General features: G+C 38.4%; 1 protein-coding gene across 4 annotated transcripts in view; it reads right to left on the bottom strand.

Moving 5' to 3' along the window:
- clstn1 (calsyntenin 1) overlaps positions 1 to 21,060 on the bottom strand; it is a 53,295-nt gene extending 32,235 nt beyond the window's left edge. For all 4 annotated transcript variants that reach the window (XM_084721345.1, XM_084721347.1, XM_084721346.1 and 1 more), the window contains exon 1: positions 20,798 to 21,060. In XM_084721345.1, coding sequence (XP_084577471.1) covers positions 20,798 to 20,879 — 82 coding nt within the window. In that variant the 5' untranslated portion in view covers positions 20,880 to 21,060. The remainder of the gene's footprint in view (positions 1 to 20,797) is intronic.
- Positions 21,061 to 25,276: the final 4,216 nt, after the last annotated feature.

The following is a 25,276-nucleotide window of genomic DNA, read 5'->3' as shown; positions in this document are numbered from 1 at the left end:
TAAATATAAAAGAGACTTCAGCAGTTTAATATGAGGCCCACATTGTAATAACTTCACCAAAAGCACCCACAAGCAAATATCAATGGGAATCGAGGACCAGAACTCTTGAGAGCTGGTTCAAAATGGTCCAGTCCATCAGAATTGTATGCCTCTGCGCTCATCAATACCTTTTATTGATGCAAGTGGGTTTTTCTGACAGTTGTGAATCTTTCTATGTAACATAGGGTCAAATTCCAGAAATGCCATGTATTTGACACTCCATGAACGAAAGATTTTTTTCTCTTACTAAGAAAGCCTGAATGAAATGAATGCTGTACAAATATTGAGTCATTTCATCCATTTTAGTTGAATACAGAGAGACTGTTGCTATGGCTACTTCTCACACTACAGCTAGTTCAATTAAAACTGATCAGGAAGAAATAAGGGAATCAATAACGAATTAGACTGATAAGCAGAATAAATAATGGCATTGGAATATAAAAGTTCTCATCAATTCCCCTCCCTATAAGAAAATCACATTTCCAACCCATTTTACTTGCTATTTTAGTAGTACCTTTCAAAATCAGCACTTGGATTTTGTTGTTGTCAAAGAGCACAATGTTTCTGTATCTGAATAAATGCACACAGATATTCACACAATTCATAAGATACAAAAAATGCCATAAAATTAAACTGCAGCTACTGTCTGATTTTTGTCTTGTAAAGCAGGGGAGTAAGTTAAGTGATGACAAACAGGCAGTTACTCAAATATTTACTTGGCTATTTATCAATAGCACCACTGTGTAATAATTATTTCATGTGACAAACTACTTCTGTCTGGAATGGAAACTGCAGTTTTAATGCTTTAGCACTGATGACAAATCCACAAACAGGTAAAAGGGTTTGTGAACAGAAATGTTCAGTATTGCCAGGTTCATTACGAACTGAAGCACATCCTCCAGCCCACATTTATCCAATTACCGGTGTACAATGACACATTCTGAGCGCAACATTCATCTCAACAAGCGACATTATTTAAATAGACAGAGTGAATTAACTACTGTGTTTCTGTTGCAAAATGCTGGTGCCATTCAAATATTTGTTGAGGCTGACAAACAAGAATGTTGTGGTCATAATACTTTCACAATTTTACATACTGCCTGCAGTTTTTTGTAACATAATTTGTGAAAACCAAAGTAAAATACTAAAGTTACACAGTACATTGACAAATAAGGCAGTTCAACAATTTTTCCTTTGTGCATCTTTACATTTAAATCCTAATTGCAATTTGTTTTGAATGGTGAAATTAAATCCACAGCTGTGTCACACTTCAGAAAACCTCAACATCACACATTCATCATCTGACTAAAAGGAAGACGCCTCATGATCAACACGCAGTCTCTGCCACAATTATATTATGAGCTTCAAACAGCAAACAGATAAAAAAGAAAACCTATAAAAGCATAAATAAATGATGAGGATGTTTTCAGACGACTTTAAATGTCAGTCTGCCAAATCCAATTTCAGCGAAGCAAATTACTTGCGTTGTGTATCCTAATTTAGTCAGTAATTTAGTTTGTCATAATTTAGTGTAATCTAAGTGATTACACGATCAATGAAAATTAATTACAAGCTACTTGCACACGATTGGTATGATGTGGGCACCACAATTAATTAGAATTACCCACCAAACTCTCATTTTTTTCTGGTGAGAGAATTTTATTATCAGACTGAAACAGAATTTGTCACGATACACAAGGTAAACATATTCTCATATGCCTTATACCTTAAACAAAATTAAAACAGCATATTTAAAAAAAATAAATGTGCCATCTGTAGCATTCAGTTATGGCATTCTGTTACAGTTGCTAATTCTTTTTCAAAAACATGGCTGAATGAAATATAATTTGCTTGTTTCAACTGGAAAAAGACAGATACATTCTCACAGTGATGTTGATATGTACACAAACTATGTCCCTGACACATTACAATACAAAAGAGGGCTGGGCAATATAATGATATTATATTGTATTGTAATATGACACTAGATATTGTGATAGATTTTGGATATTGTTATATCGTGATATGTCAGAAATGTTGTTTTTTCCTGGTTTTAAAGGCTGCATTACAGTTAAGTGATGTGATTTTGACAATTTACCAGACTGTTCCAGCTGATCTCATATTTGCCTTTACTCAATGGGGCATTATATCCACATTACTGATGATTATTTATAAAATAATCTCACATTTTGTGAAAGCACCAATAGTCATCCCTGTAATACTGTTGCAATATAATACAACAAACTTATTTTATCCTCTCAGCCACTTCCCTCCCTGGAGTACACAAAATATCAGTCACAACTTACACAATCAATAATTATCGATATCAACCGATATGAAACACACCCTATCCTTTCTTTGATAAGGCTACATTTTGAACAGCAAATCCCTGTTGAAATCATAAAAATAAATATGGGACCCTGTCCTCATGAAAGAAACAAAACGGTGTATTTGTGTTATTAACCTTGTTTATGTGGAGAGGCAGGAGAGTTAGGCTAGGCAAAAAAGAGGTGGCAGGAAATTTGGCAGAAAATGTCTGTTTTTAATGATATATCTTGCTGTAGTTTTGTCACTACTAAGGATATTAGCGGTGACAAAACTACAGCATGATAGAGCATGTGCAAAATTAGTTAACTGTGTAAAAATTACTCAGCATAACTACAGACCAAGGCTGTTCTGATTGTCACTTTTGGGACAATTACCCACAGATATTACAAGCTTCAGCAGGGCTAGGCAACACAAGCACACAAACATACTTTTCCCAAACCTATTCACTTTGCTGGTATTGTAATTTTGAGTCTAATGAGAGATGAGGACAGAAGAGGAGACATCAGCCACAGCATGCAGGGATGGTCAAGCATGTGTATTTGTGCACGCAGAACAGAAATACTCCCTCACTAGAATGCTTTTCTGTGTACCTGTGCATGCTCAGATGCTCAGAGAAGATTTGGATGTGGATTACAATAATGGTAGAAGCTTCAGGGTCAGCCCTACTAAAGTAAAAAGAGGTGGGCTTTGCCAAAAGAAGATAGTTTCACATAATCTATTCAATATGCTGCAGAACTTCATATCATTCTACATCACTGATTGAATCGTCCTACACCAACAGTGCTTAGTATGAACAAGCTGCTGTGTTTGCCAATTATTTGGAATTGATCAAGCCCAATAAATCATCATAACTGAGTGTCTCATGACCTGAAGTGAAGAGGGTGTCTTTAGACAGATTGCCAGGCCAGACTACTACAATAATCTGCTTTGGCTTCCACAGAGTTACTGTTTGCCAGGTCACGTTGGCCTCACATTTGTTGCCCATGGTGTTCCGCTCTGATTATCAGTCTGCATTCTGAAAGCTCCTGCATGTTTATGCAAAACATTTAAGTTTGATCTTGAACAATACTACCAAGAACTACCTTAATCTATGAAACACCAAGTCCATTTGTATAGCATGAATCTCCACCTTGATGCATTAGTAAGTTTCAAGGAACTTGACAAAGAGTTTTACTTTTGAAAGTGCATTTCAACCACTGTAAACAAGAACACAAACTAAATGCTTGCCGGCATGGGTAAAACTAGACGTGTAAGTCAGACAACTCTATCACAGCCAGTCTACTTTGTGCTGTGAAGTCTGACAAAAGAGACCTAACAATGGCCTGAGAACAGCAGGACAGATCAATTGAAATGCAGAGATGTTCACAGAAGGCAAACTGTGCAGCAGCAAAACGTGACATATGTAGGTTTAGGTCAGAGGACAAGAAAACCTAGAGGGTTTTTGACAAATTTCAAAAGCAAACTGTGTTACAGATGTGCATCACAGTTAAAATCAAAGCCCCTTTCACTCATAAACACCTCCCATGAAATGAAATCTAAAGACTGATTTTATTCAAAGCGTGAAAATCGCACATAAATTGTGTGAAATTGCCAACAAGGCCTTTTGACAAGATAGCTTCATCATCCCCCTGCAAGCCTGCAGTGAATGGGAAGAACATTTGCTGTGTTGTGACTTGCTTGACAGATAACATTTGACACAGAACAACAAAGACATGATTTTCACTAATACAGACACCATTATTCCTGAAAACTGAATTATTATTACATATTACACACTGTATTTCTGTATACTACCAATAAGATGCAAGTCTATCTGTATTGTAAGGGAAGGACTAGTTTATTTTTTCATGATGGGACGCTTTAGGATTTAGGATGGAATGAGATTAGGAGAGGGGCTTTGAAATGTTTGAGGCAGTTTGAGAGCAGCTTGCTGCTGCAGCACTGAGGACATTTAGCATGGAAGACTGCCATTTTCTTAATTTGATTTAATTAGGAAACCAATTCATTTAATGCAATGTATACTCACTACTGGCCCAATTACAACCTGCAGACTCAGTCAATAAAAGCAGATAATTGAAGAGGAAGCTCTTGACTCATTCTAACAAATAATCAGCATTAAACTAATCAACATTAAACTGATTTGTCAGCAGAAGATGCTTGAGAAGTATGAGTTTTGTGTGTGTTCCATGTCTTGTCTTATTAATTATCTAGTAAAATAGGCCCAATACAGATGTGCGTCATGTGTTGCTTAGTACCCCACAGGGATGCAAATTATGATCGTATTCACATAAACTGATCTCTCCATTAGTTTTTGCTTAATTTATGAAATGTCTCAAAATAGTGACAAATACCCATCCCACAGCTAAAGGTGATGTCTTCAAATAACTTGTTTGTCCAACCAGCATTCCAAAACACAATCAAAGACATTCAGTTTAAAATTATATAAAATAGAGAAAAGCAGCAAATCCTTAAATCTAAGAAGCTGAAAATACAGAATGGGTAGCAGGGCCAGATGTAGTCATTCCAGGGCCTAAGGCAAACACAAACATGTGACCCTCCGCATCCCTTGATCTCCCCTTTTTGCAATCCTTGAATAAATAGTAAGTTGTAAAAATAAACTTTTATTTATGTTGGCATGCAGAGGATGAATTGATGAGTCTAGCAGCCTCAGGAAAAAGCATGTCTGTAGTCTGGTGGTAGAGTAGTGGGTACTTTTGTATGTGTTGCCAGACAACTACAGCATGAGAGCTTGTGGCCGTGGTGGGTATTGTCTTTTAATATCATCCCTCTAGCATCCTGCACCACTAGGGTAGCTTTGCTTCATTTTTCAACAGTCTGTATACATGCAGAGCTGTTTGTTTATAGTTAGCTACCATCTTCCTGAATTATTTCTGCAGATGCACAGTAAGATCGTTGAATAGTCCAAGGTAGTGGAGACGCCCTGTGATACTCATGAATTATGCATTCTGATGCCATTTTAGTGTATGGATTTTTCTAAAAACATACTTAATTTGGGAAACAAACCCGCACTTTCTTAACCATACGTTTATTCGGTGTTTTATATGGCCCTTGGTAGCTTGGAGCCTAAGGCAATTGCTGATCTTTGAACAATTAAGGTTCCTCTTTTTTGGCCCAATTAGGGGTCACCACAGTGAATCACCTGTGTCTTTCTGGCAAACCTGGCCCCGCCTAACATGGTATGGGAATCTGATTTTATGGTCCACATATTTGATTTAGCATAGGCTCTTCATGTTGAATGCCATTCCTGACAGCTTAGTACCAGCAAGTAGGAATCCACTGGCTTGTGCATTGCCAGCGGCTGGGAGAGCAACCCAGATTTCAATGTCTTGCCCAAAGACACAACATGTGGACAGGAAGAGGCGAGGATCAAACCACCAACCCTGTGACGAGTAGACCGCCTGATCTACCTCCTGAGCCACAGCCACCACAGTTGAACAAAAGTCAATCATAAAAATTCTTGCAGATTAATTTTCTGTTAATCAGCTAATCAATCCATTGTTTCTCTCTAATCCCATGTAGAATGTTAAACTAGATCATAGTCCTAAATCCTCACATGATGAAGCTGAGGAAGTCACAGTAATGTGGGTCAATGTTACACCAAGTTAAAATGAATGTTTAACTGTCTATGGAAAACATGACACTCTGAATTCTTCAAAATTAAACATGGGAAGAGCCCAAAATCTATCAGAATCTGCCTCCATGCCTCTGCATATATCTGTATACTTAATAAAACTGCTGAAAAGAAAAATGCTGCAACACTTCTAGATTTCAAGTCAAAAAGCCAAGATGCCTTAAGGAGCAAACAATAAGTATTGTACACCATTAATCCTTTTTAATGTGTTTTTTCATGCTAGAGTGCAGACTGATTAAAGAAAGGCGAACAGAAGGGGACAAAAAGTAAAAAAAATAATGAACATGGGCATGCATGCATTGTGAGATTAAGGAGAAAAATGGACTACAGTGACCCACCATCCTATTTCTAGCAAAGAGAAATAATTGGCCTCAATATAAATATTAGATGGAGAGTTAGGATAAAAATACACAGATAAAAAAGGGCTGATATTTGCCTCTTGCTAAATAATAGATATCAAAAAGGCAGTGTCACCCCTCTCTAACATAGAACAAACCACATCTACAAACCAAAATAATTTAGAAACATGCAATGAAGTTTTGTTAACAGTATCTATCTAAAAAATCCAACAGACAGTGAACTTTGCTATATAGTATACTGTATCAACTACCAGGCAAATTAAGCCCCAATCCAGCAGGCATGGACTAAACAAAAAATCATTTAAGAAACCTTTTAGAAATGAATGATTTGGCAGGGGATAAACAACATTTTCAAGCTATTACAATACCTGCACAGATGGCAGGCTACTGTACCCACTTATAGCCCGGCAACACAGTACCTGCCTGGTATGCAATCCTGTTACGCAGCAAATAAAGCCACCGACATTTAATCCCATAATGGGATGCATCTATTTCATTCACTGACAAGGTCAAGCGCAAAGCAAGACATCAAACAAAGCAACTAAGGCCGCCAAAAATACGCTGCTGCCAAGTTTTTGTTATGTACCGTATGTCTAACGAGAAGCATGATTCAATGAATTGCGCACAATTGATGTCCCAGCAGTACCTGGAGTCCACTTTTAAGACATCCAAATGACATGCAGAGGGACAATGCAGGGGAACAGTTACTGTTTGGAGAGAGGGATGAAACATGGCTCACACAGGTGGACAAAGACAAAGTATTCTGAGTGACTATGTACCACGCTGTGCCATGCCAAGTCATCTACTGATCAGCTCTATGTCTCTGCCACTTGCACTGTGAACTCTGTGAACCACAGTGAGTGTTTTAAGAAACTATTAATGCTTAAAAACAAACTACTTCTTAAAATGATGTGTACAGTGTGGTTTATATATGTACTGATATGTTTAAAATTGTGAGTACATTCACTTAGATCCACCTACAACTAATGCAGTCGAATACAACAATCCCGCAACAAATCGTACCATCATTAGGATTATAATGCAGTGCAGTTTTTGACTATGCTTTAGAGAGCTGTTGATTCAACTGTGTGGTCATTGTTGGAGGCTGTAATTCGTGATACTGTTGAACTGTACTACAGAGAGGTCTTTATATTATTAAACCTGTCATCATTGATATGAATGGGGTGGACACAACTAGCGGTCAACAGATATGTGTTTTTTGACCAATGCCGATATTTATATAATTATTATCTTAGCCAGTAATATGTTGTATATCTATCTATCTATCTATCTATCTATCTATCTATCTATCTATCTATCTATCTATCTATCCTACATAACTCATAATCAAATAAACAGTAGCTAGCTGACGCTATCCTGCTGACCTTTATTTCACTAAAATTCAACTTCAATCATTTTAATACCAGTTGCTTCCCCAACTATTGTTTATTAAACTTTGGGAACCACTGTATGGTGACTATATATTCATAGATTCTAGTCAGTAACAGATTTAGATTGTATTTCCTGTCATTTAGGAAGAGAGAAGTGTGTTAACATTTGTTAGCAAATGTTTCCAGCATGAAGCACGAGAATTATAGTACAGGGCTCAAGACACCACCTTCCCATGTTTCACAAAGAGGGAGGACTGACATTGTCCCATAGCACCAACATGGACAAGGCTGCCTGCAGATGTGTCTGCAGACATTTTGTGTTTACCAGCCTCATGAAAGCAAGCACTGGCTGATGACTAGACAAAAACACCTGTCAGTATAAGACAATATAATTTAGCTAGGTGTACCTAACAAACCAGCAACTGAGTGTGCATGAATTTATTTTTGGCTGGATTTTGTTTGGAGTGGTCTTTCTATATTGAATGTACTGGCTAATGTTTATATTAAGTTTGAACAATGCAGCTTTTGAATCATGGTCAGTAACTGTATTCTCTGTATCAAATACAACAGTCAGGATTAATATTGCAACAATAACATATTGCAATACCAATGGTGCAACAATATATCCACTACATTTCCCCACTTTAATCACTCACAGACACTTGCCTGAACTTAAAGGTGGTAGTCTCTATTAGGTCCTCTTTAATATAAAACCTTTTGTTTTCCAGTGTGAAGAGCACTGCAACTTATGTGCCTGTTTTGCAACTAATTTACCCAAAGGACATAAATTTCTTCCTACAGTAAGAGCTTAATAAGTTTCACTTTTCTTTGAATATAAACAGTTTTTCTACAGATTTTGTCTTAAATGGGACCAACAAGCCCTCAACAACATCAACAATGAACAACATAAATCTCCAAAACAAACTTTTAGGATTAACTAGGGCTGGGCGATATGGACCAAAAGTCATATCCCGATATATTTAGGCTGAATATCGATATACGATATATATCCCGATATTTTTTCTGCAAAGTGAGAGCAAATGTTCAGTCAAGGTCAAAGCTAAATATGACATGTCACAAGTAGTTTTATTGAAACTGGCTATTTCAGTGAACAGTGGCAAAATCAAATGAATAAATAATAAACAGGTTTCTTCACCTGGTTCATGAAAAAAAATGCTCAGTTGTTCAAATAATAAAATTTAAACATAAATACTGTACCTTTTTTGAAATTAAAGCTCCGTGCACATTTAAATAAAAATATATCTTAAATAAAAATAGCCTATAAAATAAAATAGGCCAATCTTTTTCTGAAATAAATCTATTCATGAGAAAAGTACAATAAACATTTTTTTTAGTTTGACAACAATAAATGGCTTATTGAAATTGAATCCGACTTGTTCCACAGTTGCAACAGGGACCATATCTTTTGCAATGTGATAGGACACCGCTTTCGTTATAGTACACCACTTGTCACTTTTCTTTTCATAAGGCACACTGCGGGAAATGAGGCTCGCAGTGGGCTTTGTTTCGGGGCTGGAGCTTTTTCGGGTTGTGGATGGCTTGCAGCTGGGGCTTCTGCAGCGCGCAGCTTCACACACTCTTCGTACTGCAGTTTTGCCACTGTTTTAGGTGGTGAAAAAGATTTGTAGTGCTTCCACCCCTGGCTGTAACTTGTTTAGCGCATTCCCTACATATAACGTGATTTTGTTGCTCATCTGATACTTTAAAACCAAACCATCTCCAAATTACTGAGCCACTGCTTATTCGTGTACTAACCAATTCCTCCGTCGCGCGCTCTGCAGCCGTTGTTGCTTCCTCCGTGCTTGTTGAAGAGTGCCGGAGTGTCTCTCCCTGCCCCTCTCCCCTCTGTGCACGAAAGAGGAGGGGCGCGCGGAGCAGTGCAGAGAGCTCCGGGTTATCAGCGCAGCAGAGCAAGGATCACAGCGCAAATTTGAACTATATCGATATATACGATATAGTCTAATTCCATATCACATTTAAAAATATATCGATATAATTTTTATATCGATATATCGCCCAGCCCTAGGATTAACTAATTTTCTGTTGATAACAGGTATTCAAATGTGTGGTTTAATCATCAACTTGCTTCATGACCCCCAACGAACGGGGTAACACACTGATCATTCACACAGACACAAAAACAAAGCCCCTTTATGGCTGCCTCACTCTTTCATTGAAGCCTAACCTTTACAGTTTGACCTATTAACCGTGATGAAACACTTCCTGCGAGACTGTTAGGGCCACAATAGGTCCTGCTAATCCTGAGGTTCAATAGGATGCCTGTACACACTCATTCTCCCTCCATGACACTGCTCTGAGGACTCCTCTTCATGGATGGGGAAATAAAATCATTCTGTCTCCCCAAAGCTTGCCAAAAGCTTTGCATGTGTCCAGCTACTGTATAACCCTCACTACTGTCACGAACTAAACGAAAAACACGATGATATCAGAGTGTTCACAGGCGACTGATCACCCTGAGAGAACCAGAGATATGTACACCACAGCTGTCCAGATTGTAGCAGCAGCATCACTGCAGCAGATGATTGGTTTGTAATTATCAGATGAAGCCTGATAATGCCTGGGAACCTCTGAGGGTGTGTTGTATAATGATGATGACACAGCCAACTCTCAGGCCTGTGACACGTTGTGGAGCTTTGCAACATCGATTTAGTTCATATTCTATATTTGCTGTCCAACAGCCTGCAAGCCTTCATCTTCTTCGATTAAATCGCAAATGTGAAGCTCTACTACAGCCCACTGTGAAACAGATCAACCACTGAGCTACAATTAACCCTTTAAAGCAATAATAACTTAAGTATAAGGATGGGTATCGAGGACCGATACTAAGTTGCGACCAGTTCCTGATTGGTCAGTGCCAAAAAATAAATAAATAAATAAATTTAAAAGAAAAATCGATAAGCTCCTAGACAAACAATACTGCCAAAGATATTTATGTAACATTACATAAACAGCTGATGAGGCAAAATGTTTAGAAGTGTGGGTTCTCTCTTACTGAATTTAATGAAAATATAGCTAAATGCACTAACTCAAGAAACAATTTCTGGGTCGCAAATAATGCTTAATTTCGTTGTTTATTAATTAATTAATCATCTGGTTGTTTGGTCTATAAAATGTCAAGACAATTGTGAAAAATGTTGATCATTGTTTCCCAAAGCCCAGGATGATGTCCTTAAATGCCTTGTTTTGTTAATTTTACTGCCACAATGGAGTGCAGAAATTAGAATATATTCACATTTAAGAAGCTGGAACCATCAAATTTTGACTCTTGTTTTCTTTAAAAAACTCAACTCAATTAATTGGTTATAAAAATAGTTAACGATTGATTTAAGTATCAATTCATAATTGATTGATCACTTAATTGCTGCAGCTCTAACCAATTAAACTTGCTTTTTCTACAAATATTAATAATAAAATAATGCCATATCTTTGCATGTAATCTTTATTTTTTCCACCAATTTATAGAGAGTAGTATCAATAAGTATTCAAGTATCTATTCGCAACCATTTTCATATTTGAGATTATACATACTTTAAAGACAATTAACTACCAAACTATCATACTGTGACTGCAAACAGTGTGATACTGTGTAAATAAATATCAGTGTATTAATATATATATTAAATCTTACGCTGAGCAGCTGGTGCATGTGTTTAACTCTGATTAATAATACTGTATGTACCAGTCTGCGCTCTAGTGTAAATGTTTGATTATCCAGAATTTTGAATAAATTAAAAATTAAAAAGCAAAACCTGCCAATAACAGTCACCATGAGTGGCAGCATTGACTACAAGCAGAGTGTGCAGGCTGTCTTATTATTGTCAGAAGCTAAATAAAGCCTCACTGTTGCCAGGTTGTTATTCACATATTTGTCCCATTAGCTGCAGCAGTACACTGAAGAAAGAAGAAGAGATTTGGTGTGCTCAGGTGATAGTCAGACCTTGGGGTGTTTCCAAGGAGACAGCAGAAAAAAAACCCCACAAGAGTTTGGAAAATATGGACAGCTTAAATTGTGAAAACAAAAATACAGAAGAATATGTAAAATGTACAATTTATGCCAACTGTGCTAGCAAATATGAGCAGCAGTTCCAGCTAAGGACTGATTTCTATCTATTCAATATCTCTGCGCTTGCCAGAAGCCAGGTTTTCCTGGTGGACAAGAGCGTTTTCAACAACAATCACAGTGCTCCTTCATGATAGTTTTGAAGGCAGCTTCAGGCCTTAATGATGTCAGACTAGAGCTGCACAATATATCGTTTGAGCATCCTCATCGCAATGTACGTGTGCGCAATCACATTCACATTGCAGGTCCTGCGATGTAGGAGGCAAATGAACTAAACGTGTTCTCATCTAATTTCAAGGGTACCTGACACACACTGCGCGCAGCGATCCACCAATCACAATCGTTCTTAATCAGTGTGCCAAAGCAGACCACGCCCCTGCATATGTTAAAAAAATTGTAATGTCAGTTTTTTCCAATATCATGCAGCCCTACGTCAGACAAATATCTAGCGGGAGACCTGATGTTTAGGGCTAGGTATCAAAATGTGATATTTTTATGGCACCGACAGAATTATATCAATCCTATCATGTATTGTAAAATGCCTTGTCATCCAAAACCAAATTGTAATACCTAAAGAGTACATCTCATTGTCAGTGAGCCAATGAGCATGCAGCATGCTTGTACAAGGATCTAGGGTTAAAATACTGTTGACTGACTGCATAACATTACACCTCGTAAAGGCATGCTGGAAAACACTACATTATGCCGGGAAAAGGGGATCATTGTTTTGTTTTTTTAACCCCCACATCTTCTGGAACAGTTTCTTCTTCAATTTAAGTGTTTCATTTTACTATAATGTGTAATGTAATCTTCTTTTTGTTAAAATAGATTTGTTATCAAAAAAAGTATAATTCTGGAACCAGTATCAAAGCCAAGGTATCAGTTTCGTTATTAAAAAAACGTGAACTTCTCAAGCCACAATCCTACAGCGCCCTACAATGGTTGAAGGATGTCATTAGACATGTTACATTACACAAACTAAACAAGCTTTCCAGATGATGAAAACTGGATGTGCATCAACATTAAACTGAGGTTCACTTTCAGCCTTACAAGAATAACAATAACAACAACAACAACAACAACAACAACAATAATAGTACTAATGAAAAAAGATATTAGTACAGAGTTGTTATAGGCAGATATACAAATTCAGATGTTGGAATCTGATCAGAAGTGTAAAAGTGGATTAGTACATCTCTAGAGATATCCAACAAAGACAAGCAGAACTTGCAGCCAAAGAGGTGAAGGTATGACATGCATGCAAATGTGAGTCAAGCAATGACTTCAATTATGCTGGTGAGTGGGACTCTTTTAATTGCATGGCCCAGGAATAATCAATGAACAATCTGCTCACGGTCTGAAACAGTGGCCACACTTCTCTGTTTGTCTTGCCTTACAAGCTCCTTGGCTTGTTGACGCAAGCCACCTCTATCACAGACTGGGGACTGTTCTAGGAGGCCTTGAAGACCCTTAAAGGAAACCCAGACCTCAGGGGCCCTCACTCCCCAAACACCCCGCTCACACAGGAGAGCCTCTCAGTTGCCCTGCCAGGCAACAACATTTGTTTGTCCTCTACACCGTCTCGACCGCCCAACAGAACGAACACACCCTCGACGACCGTGGTGCTCCTCTGAAGAGGGGGTTGGGAGCCGCAGAGCCTTGAATGCAACTCAATCACCTCTCTGTGTGAGCGGCACAAAGAGCTAGTGAGAGTGAGACGGCTAGAGCTCTGCACAGGCAGGCACTCGGGTGTAGCTGACCTGCGGCAGGTAATGTGCTCTCTGATTACCTGTTTCCCATGAAGCCTGAATCTTAATGTGGACACACCCAAATGTGAATAGCTCTGCAGTGCCAGTTTTTCTCCTGGAAGCAATGGGACTCCAGGGAGCAAGTAATACAGCCAGATAAGCTGCAGATATGGATTGAATTAAAACCTGTAGGCCAAGCGCTGGTTTTTTATTACTCACTTAATAAAAAATAACACAATGAGGTGCACCACTGGCCATTACTTTCAGAGTTAAGGCACTCACTTTCAATAGTGACATTTCAATGAAGAGAAAGGATATTTTACCATTACCTTTTGAAGATTTGCATGGTTTATAAATTACAAAATTATCTTCACAAGATTCTGCTTTTATAAAATCATACAATTGACAAAATGTAGGCCTATTTGAGAATATTTTTAAAGCTACTAAAGAGATTTTCACTGGTTATGAAACAGTCTCAATTTATGCCTCTAAATGACCTGCATAAGCAATAAGACTGACTTTATAGTTATTTTTCATGACTCCTACTGGGTCTGATTCTTCATGAAATCAGATGAAACTGGCCTGCTTTTACATTTTCCTAAAGTTATAATGAGCAGTGTGCTAGCTAGTTAAAAAGATGCAGTAGATTTTCACGTGATAGTTAGATGGTAGATGATAGATAGATGGTTATTACGGTGGAAACCAAAATCAAAAATCAACAAAATCAACAAAATATGAAGGTTTCTTGCACTAGCTTTAACTAAGCTCGGATGATTATATTATATGAGATAAAAACAATTAAAATCCTGGATGCTCCGACACTTTCTCACACCATTCATTTCCAAATATTACTTTTTGCAGTTGCAATGTGTAACGTCAAAACCAAGGGCTCGTGTGAATGTAAAGTAACTTCCCAGTCATCTGGCACAACTTAATATTCACAACTGAATGACCCATTCGTGACAGTTCACTGGCTCCATTCAGCTCGCAAAGGCACCAATGAGAGGAAAGTCACCACAGACCCAAACGGAGTCCAATATTGTCATGGACTATCTGTCCAGCACTAAGTGGCAAATTACCAAATCGAAATGCTTCAACAACTTAGCACTTTCAGAGGATTATCTCATATACACATTCTTGAGGGGCTTGAGTCGCGATCCTTCTAACAGTGACCGCATTGTTACATGTTCAGTCAGGATCCCAACCCTGAAGTCTGGGCCTAAAAGCCCTTTGTTCCTCTGAGAAACGTCTGAATAAATACTAAAAAAAATGTAAGAGTTAACTTGTAGGAACAGGGCCTCTGTGTAGGGCAAGTAAACAGTTATTCAGGCTCCTCTTATACTTCTCCACATAAGCAGTAATCAGTTTTAAATCCCACAGCAAAGTTCCTTCATTATCTCACTTTTGATTTTATTTTATGAAATTTGGTGTAAACATGACCCAAATAGCAAATAGTGCCACCACGCAGCCAGTTACTGGGTACTTTGTGGTTCATAAATCCTGTGCTCTGAGGTATAGAGGCATATCCAAACCTGGACCCAGTACATGTTTGAGATTTTTGCTTTAAATCGATCAAAATAGTTCATAAAATAGTTTTCATTCAATCGACTAATCAGTTGATCAACTTATAATTGCAGCTCTAACCAGGTGTAATCAGAATTAAAATAGCACATTTTTGCAGTTACAGTAAAGGCATGTGCTCTCTGATTCCTTTTTTGTCAAATCTGTGTTCAATGACTGAGATTATTAAAGCCATAAATCTTGTAGTGACAAGACACTGTGGAATACATAGGGCAGATCACTAAGCATCAAATGAAATGGGTCCTATCAATCAAAACCACCTAGAGTAACGCAGTGATGACAGCTGACATTTTCTTTTTTGTTTTACCAGCTCATAAAGCCCTATGTTCAAAGGAAACATCTGAAACTGGAGTGATCCACATCTTTCCCAGTATGTCATCACATTAGCCATCAGCCATCACTCTCTTGATATTTGATTATGTTATTTCTGAAGTTAAACAAGTCTGTAAACTGACGCTGAATGATGGCATACAACAGCATTACTAGAGCTGCATGGGAGTAGTGGACAATGCAGTCATTGTCAGCTGTGTGCATCCACATAGTTTCTGTTTGCCATAACATAGCGAGATGACAAACTTCATGCAGATTGTTGGTAGCTCACAGGATGTGAAATCTGAGTGTCTACAGTAACAAATAAGAAATGTCAGCAAATCTATTTCCCCTGAGTCAACCAGAGGTCACCGATGATGATCTTCTTACATTTTGGTTTCTGGGATCTTGTAATCAATAGACCTATTTGTGATGAGAGAGTAGTTCATAAGAAAGGGCAAAAGGTTTCAACCAATGATGTTTTTGAAAGCCAAGATCAATAATACTCTTAATGTGAAGCTGCTGATGGCCAAATGTAAGTAAGCATGAAAAATTATTTAGGCTACAGTTGGAAGAATTGGTAAATAAATTAGCTGATATATATAGAAAAAAAAACAATTAATGGCTGCTTTGAAAGTGTTTTTTTTCTTGGTTTTAAAAACTGCATTACAGTAAAATGATGTAATTTTCTGAATCTCCCAGATTGTTCTATTATTTGTAGACTTGCACCGATTAATCGGCAGTGCTCAGAATCGGGCCGGTTTTCACGTGACTGGCCTTGACCGGTGACCGGCCGGTCAGCGTCACAAATCCGGTTCTGTGCCCGTCATTCTCACACACGTTCTGCACGATGGTCACGTCATGCGCGCAGCAGACAAACTGACCGTGACGTCAACACAGCGCTGATAACAGCTACACACACGTCTGCTTGAAGATGGTGTCAGAAACAGATTCCAAGAACAAGATAAAGAGAAGACAGACAGTCTACAACGAAACGGAGCAGCTGACGATGTCGCAAAACAGCCGTAAACTCTCTCGCACTTCAGGCTAATGCTAGCAAGCTAGCAGCAGACTGCTGTTCACAGAGGGACAGTTAAAATCTCACCTCCTGTTCTGGCTGAAGAATAAACAACCTGTGTTGATGTGTCTCCTCAAACATTTCTCATCCAGACTCCTTTAACTTCTGTGTTTGTTTTTCTCACGGCAAAGTTTTACTTCAAACTGTTGCACCGCGTTAGTCTCCGGTTTGTTTATATCCGCTTCCACAAAAGATCACGTGAAATCGCGTCCCGCGAAATCCCGCGAGATGATATCGCGAGATCACGTTCACCCAATTCATAGTCTTAATATAAAATTATAACAAGGCCTGGTTGTAATCTGGATGATTTTGGAGAAAGTATTAAATTAATATTTAATAGTCAGTGTCTTATTATGAACATATTTACAAGAAAAGTTGCAAAAATGTTTGTGAATGCTGTCAATTACAGTTCTTAGAAAGACTGAAAATCGGAACCGGCCAAAATCGGAATCGGTAGGTCAGACCACTCAATAATCGGAAATCGGAATCGGCTAAGAAAGTTGAAATCGGTGCAAGTCTAATTATTTGACTTAAACCACTTAGTCATTAAGCTATATCCACATTACTGCTGATTATTTATCAGAAATCTAATTTTGTTAATATTTTGTGAAAGCATCGACAGTCATCCCTACAATATCACTGCAATATCAATATTAAAGTATTAAGTCAAAAATATTGTGATAATTGATTTTGTCTGTATCACCCAGCCTTAAAAGACATGATGGAGTATTTTTTCCTACAGATAACAGAAAATGTATTAAGTGTTTTCCTGGTTTATATTTGTATATTAACATAAAATATTATGGCTGTTTTAATAAGGCTGTGGTCAGGAAGAAACCGCAGAGGTGAGCCACACGACTGACCAATAAATTATATTTAAAAAGGAAAACACTGACTTGACACATTGCACTAACCGTAACTGATATGCAATTTTCAGTGGATCAATACTAGGTTTCTTCAGTGACTGTAAGACAAGGAGGACTGGGAGGAAAGAACACTTGCACCTAACCTGTAATATGTTCTCCTTAAAGCCATGTGAGCAGAGCGCATATGTTAACTCAGCAGCACACAAAGCAGGGCATCGAATTTGCTTGACTACAATTACTTAATTCAATGACGAATGAGCCAAGAAACTTCCCAGCAGCCAGCTTTCTCTTTGTCTGGCTGTGTGTGCAGAGAGGAAGCTCATGCATGTCAGCAGACCTAACGTTTAACTTGTGAACATGAAAACACCCGGCAGCTGCTCATGGCAACAGAAAAGGAAACAGATTACATGGGTGAGACCTTGAAAACAAGTGATAAAAACCACACTGAAAAGACAAAAATACTGCAGAAGTGTGTACTGAAATCAGTGGTGGACAACATCAAAGAGTTAAAAGCCTAAAATGCCTTGAAGCTTTAACAGGCCTGCTACAGATGATCTGAGTTTTCTCCATGTTTACCCACACTGACTTTTCCTCACTAGCAGTGTAATGAATCATATAGTCTAGGTAAGATTTTTTATGTGTATCAGAAACATATTTTTCCAACAGATCTTTCAAGGTTTGTTGTAGCCATGTCATCATCAGTGATTTATGTTTGAGTAGGCGTAAAGCTGAGGACTACAACATCCATTGCTAGTGCTGCTAAATTTACCTGAATGTGCTGAAGCTCCATCTCACTCATACAAATCATTCGTAGACATCTAAACTAGAGGGTTCGGGAATGAGAACAACTTAGGAGAACTCCTATAATAAGGATAGCACAGTTGCCCAGAAAAAATGTCACATGGGGCTAGTAAATCTAGCAACTCACTTGCCCAATCCGGCAAGTGGTAAAAAAGAATTAAACTCATTGTTTCACAGTCTCTGAGGAGGAGGGGCACTGCCATACAATTTTCAATATGCAAGAATGTTTGCTGTTTTGTATTTATGGCACACTGTGTTCTTGTTCTGATTCAGTTACTTAAATAAGGATTAAAACTGAAAATTAAATGTTGCTGTGCTTCTGCACTCTGGACCTTACTAAAAGTATGCAGGTAGTATGATAGCAAAGTTTACTTTATAGAGTCATTGTGTAGCAAAATGGTAAATGTCTGTGTTTTACCTTTATATCTGATGTTTTTGGATTATAACTGCTGCATAAATGTGTATGTTGCATTTTACTGCTGTAGATCTTCATGGTTGAAGTAATTGCTTTATATACTGTTGGGTAGTTTAATCTACAGCAAAGCATCATATTCTATAAGATCATCATATATTTGCAGTATTTGAGAATTTTCAGTATGTTATTTTAGAGAAAATGTGTATACATACATACATATATATATATAGATATGTGTGTGTGTGTGTGTGTGTGTGTGTGTGTGTGTGTGTGTGTGTATATATATATATATATATATATATATATATATATATATATATATCATATAATACTGAAATATTATTTATAAGCCATATTGCCCAGCCCTATTTCTGAGCAGTTGGGCAAGTGAACAAAACCATTAACACTGAACCCTGCTTTGGGAAAAAAGAGAAATATTTGTTTCCTCCTCTGCTGAAAAGTAGCTGGTAATAATAATAATAATAATAATAATAAAAAAGGAATCAACAACAAACCATGGAAACACAAAGCTGGGCTGCAGGTGACAAGGGGTGGCGCACAAAGTAGAAGAGTGACCTTTGGTTAATAAAAGATAAGCCCTCACCAAGATGGTGATTTCACAGGCCTCCTCCTCTGATAAGGGCAGGAAAGCTTGCAGGTGCACTTTACAAACACACACTTGACTACAACATAAAAAAAGCCATAATCTCACACACGCTACCCAAGACTAACTGCTACAGGCCTTCTCCCTTTGAATGATGAAAAAAGAAATTAAGTCACTGCCTCCTGCTGCTGTGCATTCTCAGCTGCTTGACATGGCAACAAGGAAAAATATAGCCCCCGTGCAGACTTTTATGGATATCCATCACTTTCATACTCTTTATTTTGTCCATAGGCATAAAACGGGTGTAGCATTAAAAGAAAACAACACACAGTAGCCTCCAGCGTTGGTGGCTGCCCAGGCATGTTGATATGGCCGGTGACTAATATGCACCTGCCTTTACACACACCCTGAAACATGAAGCTCACACTGGGGAGGCAGTAGATTGAGTTTAACGTTAAAACACAGTCTATAAATTCATGCAGTGATGGTGTTAATGTCTGAGCAGTGTGTGAGCTGCTGTTAGGAGGGAGGTGGTGGACCGCCCTGCAGCAAATAAAGGCATGTCTCTCCTCACTGTGTGATGGTGTCCATCGGTGACATTGCACATGAAGAGCCCAGTTGCACTTTCAGTTCTTATTATACAGGCTCTGTAGTAGTAAGTAGGCCCAGACCTACTCATGATGAGGGGCTTTTTATTTAAACCTGTGACCACAGCACATAAATTTTTTAAATCCACCGTCAAAAACAGGGGCTTGTGAAGAGGATCTGCAATGCGTAGCCAACCAAGCTCCATCCTGGTGCGACCACAACGGTGCCAAACCAAGCATTAGGCCTACTAATGGAAGAATAAACCCGTTTGGTTCAAGTTAATAACACTGGATCTTAAAAACGTAGTGATTAAGATAACGAATTATATCACATCACTCGGGTTAAGTTCATTCAAATGTACTCAAATATCTTTAAAAACAAGACGAGTACAGGGAGTACCAGACACGAGCAAGTTAAATAAATCTCAAAAACTCTGCAGAAGGTGATAAATGTTGATAGTCTTATTACTTACTGCTAAGAAGCGACTAGAAGAGACAAGTAGCCAAAAATAGACTGAATGCAGATGACAGAAGGGGGTCGTTTCATGGCCTTGATATTATCTCAAAAGTACCCTACTTCGGGTGTTTACGCGTTAAGATAAAATATTACACAAGTTGTTCGAATATAATGTGTAATTTTGGGGTTGTTTGTGGCTAAAATGGATGCTTTATCGCGGGATGCACTTGCTGCCGGTGGGATACTTCTCGACATCCATTGGCTCTGCGGCTCCGGGGCTGACCATCCCTGAACAGGTTATTGAACGTGCATCCCTCCGGAGAACCGCGCAGCGTTTTAGTTCGAACCTTCAACGGCTGGAAACGCCAACGTTCGAAACCATTAAATCTCAAACTAAACGTCCCAAGCCGTTAGAGAAACCCGTGTGACACGCACAGACAGAGACACAACACAACGGGAGATAAATCCCAGCTTAGTTACCTTTAGCTGCCTCCACCGCACATAATAGTCCGAGGACCAGTCCGACAGCGGATGCAAATTGTGTATTCCCTCGGAACCGCATCCCGACTTCGAGTTCAACCGCGGCGAAGTGAAAAACAACCTTCTTCTTCCCTCGTCAGTCAGGCGGAATGTTGCTCTAACAAGAAAAATAAAATCCAGAAGATGAGTGTCGGTTACCACGGTAGCTCTAAGATGGCCGTCGTCGCCACCGCCGCTCGCTGCTATCCCCTTCAATCATCGCTTCTCTCGCAGTTTTGCAGCTCGCTGCGTTCAGAGACTGTCGGACGTTTGGGCTAGAAAAGTCTCAGCGCACTGACTTGTCATGCATTCTTGCGTTTGTTATGCATTCTTGCGTCACCCGTAACAGGTTTCTGTGTGATATCTAACCACCGAATCACAATATAAGCACAGAAAAAGTCAAGCGGAGAGGTTTATTTTCATAGCAGCCATAATGCCTTAGAAGGATTTTATCTGCAAAACCATAATGGGAGATATTTATCCTCTGTTTTGATTACTGATCAGAACTCCAGATTTCCGATTTCAATTTAAAGTTGTTGGTTTTTTTTTCATTAATAGTACTAATAGCCATCTTTTTTTTAGATTTTTCTCATCATTGCTCTCTCATATAGCCTATTTTTGCAAATATATTTGGGGGGGGGGGGGGCTGTGGACACTTGCAACACTTTATGCATTTTTCTATTATTAAGAAACTATTTTGACTCGGCCAACCAAATCTTTATACAACTGTATTGAACTTTTATCTGTCATCTGTCTGTTAATTACTTATACCACTTAACGGTAATTGTACACACACATATATATAAAATATAATTCACATTTTTTTGAAAACAGGTCTGCGTCAACCCAAAATATGCGCTTTTGTTGGGCCTGTTTCAGTCCACTCTCCAGCTACTTCAAGTCAGATCTACAAAGTATGTACTCAGAAATCGGAGCTCAGGAGGAGAACTTGAATGCAGCATGGTCCAACGATGGCCAGTGACGTCAATACTTTTATTGTAGGAGCGCATGCAGCTAGTTTAGCACAGACGGCTAAACTAAGACCGAGGGCGGGGGGGGCAAATGTCTTGTGGTGCTACCCAGTGGCACAGACGGATCATCATGATGTGAAGAGTCTGATGTGAAGTTCACAACGCCTACAGCTGAAGCTCAGGGGCCAACAAGGACCTTCCAGGGCTTCTGTTTGTCTGAGGACAAAGACACATTTTCACTTAAATTGCAAATTTGTTCTACTTATGGTCATGCAGGATACCTTCAATAGTAGTTGTAGGCTTGAAACGTGAGACATTCAAGGTTGGACAGATGCTCAGGGTGGAGGGTACTGCTGGCAGAGTGTGGACCCAGACAGCATGCTGCCTTGAGGCCCCTGACTTGATAATCCAGGCATGGTAAAATGGATATTTCAACAACATGACACTACCAGAATGTGACAAACTAAAATGTGTGAAACTGCTTATGTGCCTCTGAAGCCAAAAAGTTGTTAAATCCTTTAGTCCAAGCAGGCGAGATGGGAATTGTAAATGTGAAGTACATCCATGCTTTAATTTCGCCCCAAGTTTATTCCACAGGGTGATTTTCAGAAAAATCTGTCACACTGAAAAGACACTTGTACAACATTCAATAAAAATGAGCATCGTTTTGATCATTTATGAGTTAAAACTACTACCCTCACCCTGAAGAACAACCACACAACAACAAGTGCATGGCAATGTGAGAACAACAAGGCTTCGAATTGCAAATGTGGGTGGTGGCTGCTATCTAATCAACACCCTCAGATATGGATAGCACCCCTGAGGAGACAGAGGGTGTGATGCAATCAGAGAATTACTTAGGAACATCCGCATCAGCTTCTTCTTCTTCTTCTTTTTTTTTTTTTTTTGCATAATACCGAGCGACCTTGATATGGCTGCTACTCATGCAAATTCAGACATATGTGACTGTAATTTGAGCAACGCCATTATGAAAAGGTCAACAGTCTGTAATGAAAAGTCTTGCTGTGAGTTTGTAGATAGAAAGTGAACATGTTTTCTGTGCCGTGCTGGTACAACGGCAGTGTTACACAAAAACAACAACAACGACAGTAAAATTGTTTGTTTTAGCTTAACAAGTTAGTTTCTGGGGTGACTGAATTTGAAAAAGACAAGTTTAGGTAATTTTCTAATGATTCAAATCAAATAAATTTTTCTACTCAATTACTACTTGACTGACAATTTCAATTCTCAGTTTGAAAAGTCTTGGTTCTTCTTAAATTTCAAGTGTAAGGGTTTGTTTCCTAGGAGGTGGTTAATGCCAACGTCAGCTGTTGTCTCATTGTACTTAATTGGTTATGAAATATGTTATTTTACCTTGAAATATGGCCTGATGTCAGTCAGTCAGTCAGGAAGAGATGAAATAATTATTTCACAGAATCCCTGTGTCTATATAACTTGCAACCTGAAACACAACAATATGACACTTGAGCTTAATTTTACTTATTTTGAAAACACTCAACAATTTAGTGATTCTAAAGTATATTAGAGCCACACAGCAAGTTTTCATCATATACTGTACGCATTCTTTGAACTATAAAAAAGGGTCCTAGACAGTTGTAACTTTCAAACAGTGCATGCTGGGAAGTCTGCTGCTAATATGCTGATCATGTTTCTTTAGAAACCTAATTTAATGAGTTGATTGAACTAAGCTTAAAAATGAATTTTAAGTTAATTAACCTGGATAAATAAAAGTGTACATTTCCATTAACTTGAAAAACAGTTGATTCCCCTAAATTCCTGTATGGTTTTTAACAATAATCGTATTCTCCAATTCACCTTCTGACAAATAAAAAAGTTTAAACGGCAGAAAGAAATATAAAAGGCCAACCATTAGACCTCAGTGCAGTTTCAATAGTTGCAATTATCACAGAGGAACAGCAGAGAATGGACATAGTTGTGTGAGGCCACAATTAAGTGATGGGTCTATAAACAGGGACAGTCTATGGGCATCACGGCAGCCGCAAAGCTGAAGCACAATGCCTGTTTGTTTCCCGTTTGGCAACACATGAAGTGGCTGAGAGAAAGTGGAAGCTCCCCCTCCCTCACAGATGTCCAGCTCTCTGGGGAGGAGACAGACTGGCCATTATCATTCCTCTGGGAGACAATGGCCGGCAATAGGAGTGCTCGGCGGATAGGTGTGAAACATCAACGAATGATCAGAAAGGTGTTACTTCCTCCATACCATCTCACCCACTTCTGTGACGGGCTGCTGGGCGGCTTTGTGGGGAGTCACATGGTGGGTGATGGTTTGTTGTCTGCTGTGAATGCATGCTTATTTGTAATCACATTGTATTTTACAATTTGTAAATTGTAGTGAGGCTTTTGTTTACAATTCATGAAGCTGTCATCATTTGTTATTACACGTTGACATGTGATTTTGTTTATGGTGCTCATAGCAGTCAATATCAATATTAGAAAAAAAAAAAAATTCAGCAGCAGATTTGATCACATCAAAACTTTGAAATCGAAGTAATGGTCAGTTGTTATTAAGAGAAAGATTTTATTGTAATTTGGGTAAACTGAACTTTCACTGTAAACAATTCATTGTTAAATGCAATCACAAACAAATGTATCCCACTTTTTAAAGTAAAAGATAGTCTTATTATGTAAGTCCTATTTGAGTTTAAATGTCTTCATAGTTCAGTGAGGGTGTTTATGATTAAAAAAAAGATCACTGGGAATTTGTTTTTAAAGAGCGACTGATACATAAAACACAGTTGCACATTTCATGCATGTATAAGGTTTCAGCCCTGGTTACATACTCGTTGTTTTTATAGACAGTATCTCCCATGTAGAGCTGCAACAATAGCTGATTACTGCAATTGTTTTTGTCAATCAACAAATAATCAAGTGGCGACTATTTAGATAATTAACTGTGTTTAAATGCACACAAGTTTCCTGTTTTTGAGTCTTATCCTGTTTTCAGTTATATTAAGCATATGACATTTACGTGGAAGATAAAACACCTGGCTATTCATATCCCACACGATCATTACAGTGTGCAGGTTTCTTATTGTTTGTCTACAGGCGTGTCTTGATCTCTCAGTACAGCCACTCTGTTCTGTCTGCTCAGAACAACACGTCACAGTATCCTGGTTTCTATCGGAGCAGTCCAGGTAGCATATCCAGACTTCTCAAAACCAGGTGAGCCTATATGCAGGTTTCTGACACCAGGATATTAACTACATATTGAAATTTGAATCTCAAAAACTCATTATAACAAACAACAGCGTTCAACCAGACAAAAGTGACATATTTATATTGAACAGTAGGCAGTCAGTGTGTCAACAAAAATAAGGATAGAGATGGAGATCTGTGTATAAGAAACATTTCTAGGGTTGTCTGCCGAAGTGAAAAAAAACATCTTAACATTTTAACATGGTGGGAAAACAACTTTTTTTTTTTTACT

Source organism: Lutjanus erythropterus, chromosome 6, assembly GCF_056507025.1.
Source record: "Lutjanus erythropterus isolate fLutEry1 chromosome 6, fLutEry1.hap2, whole genome shotgun sequence".
Classification (NCBI taxonomy): Eukaryota; Metazoa; Chordata; class Actinopteri; order Lutjaniformes; family Lutjanidae; genus Lutjanus; species Lutjanus erythropterus.
The sequence above is the reverse complement of the archived record's forward strand: the minus strand, read 5'-3'. Positions and strand labels throughout refer to the sequence as shown.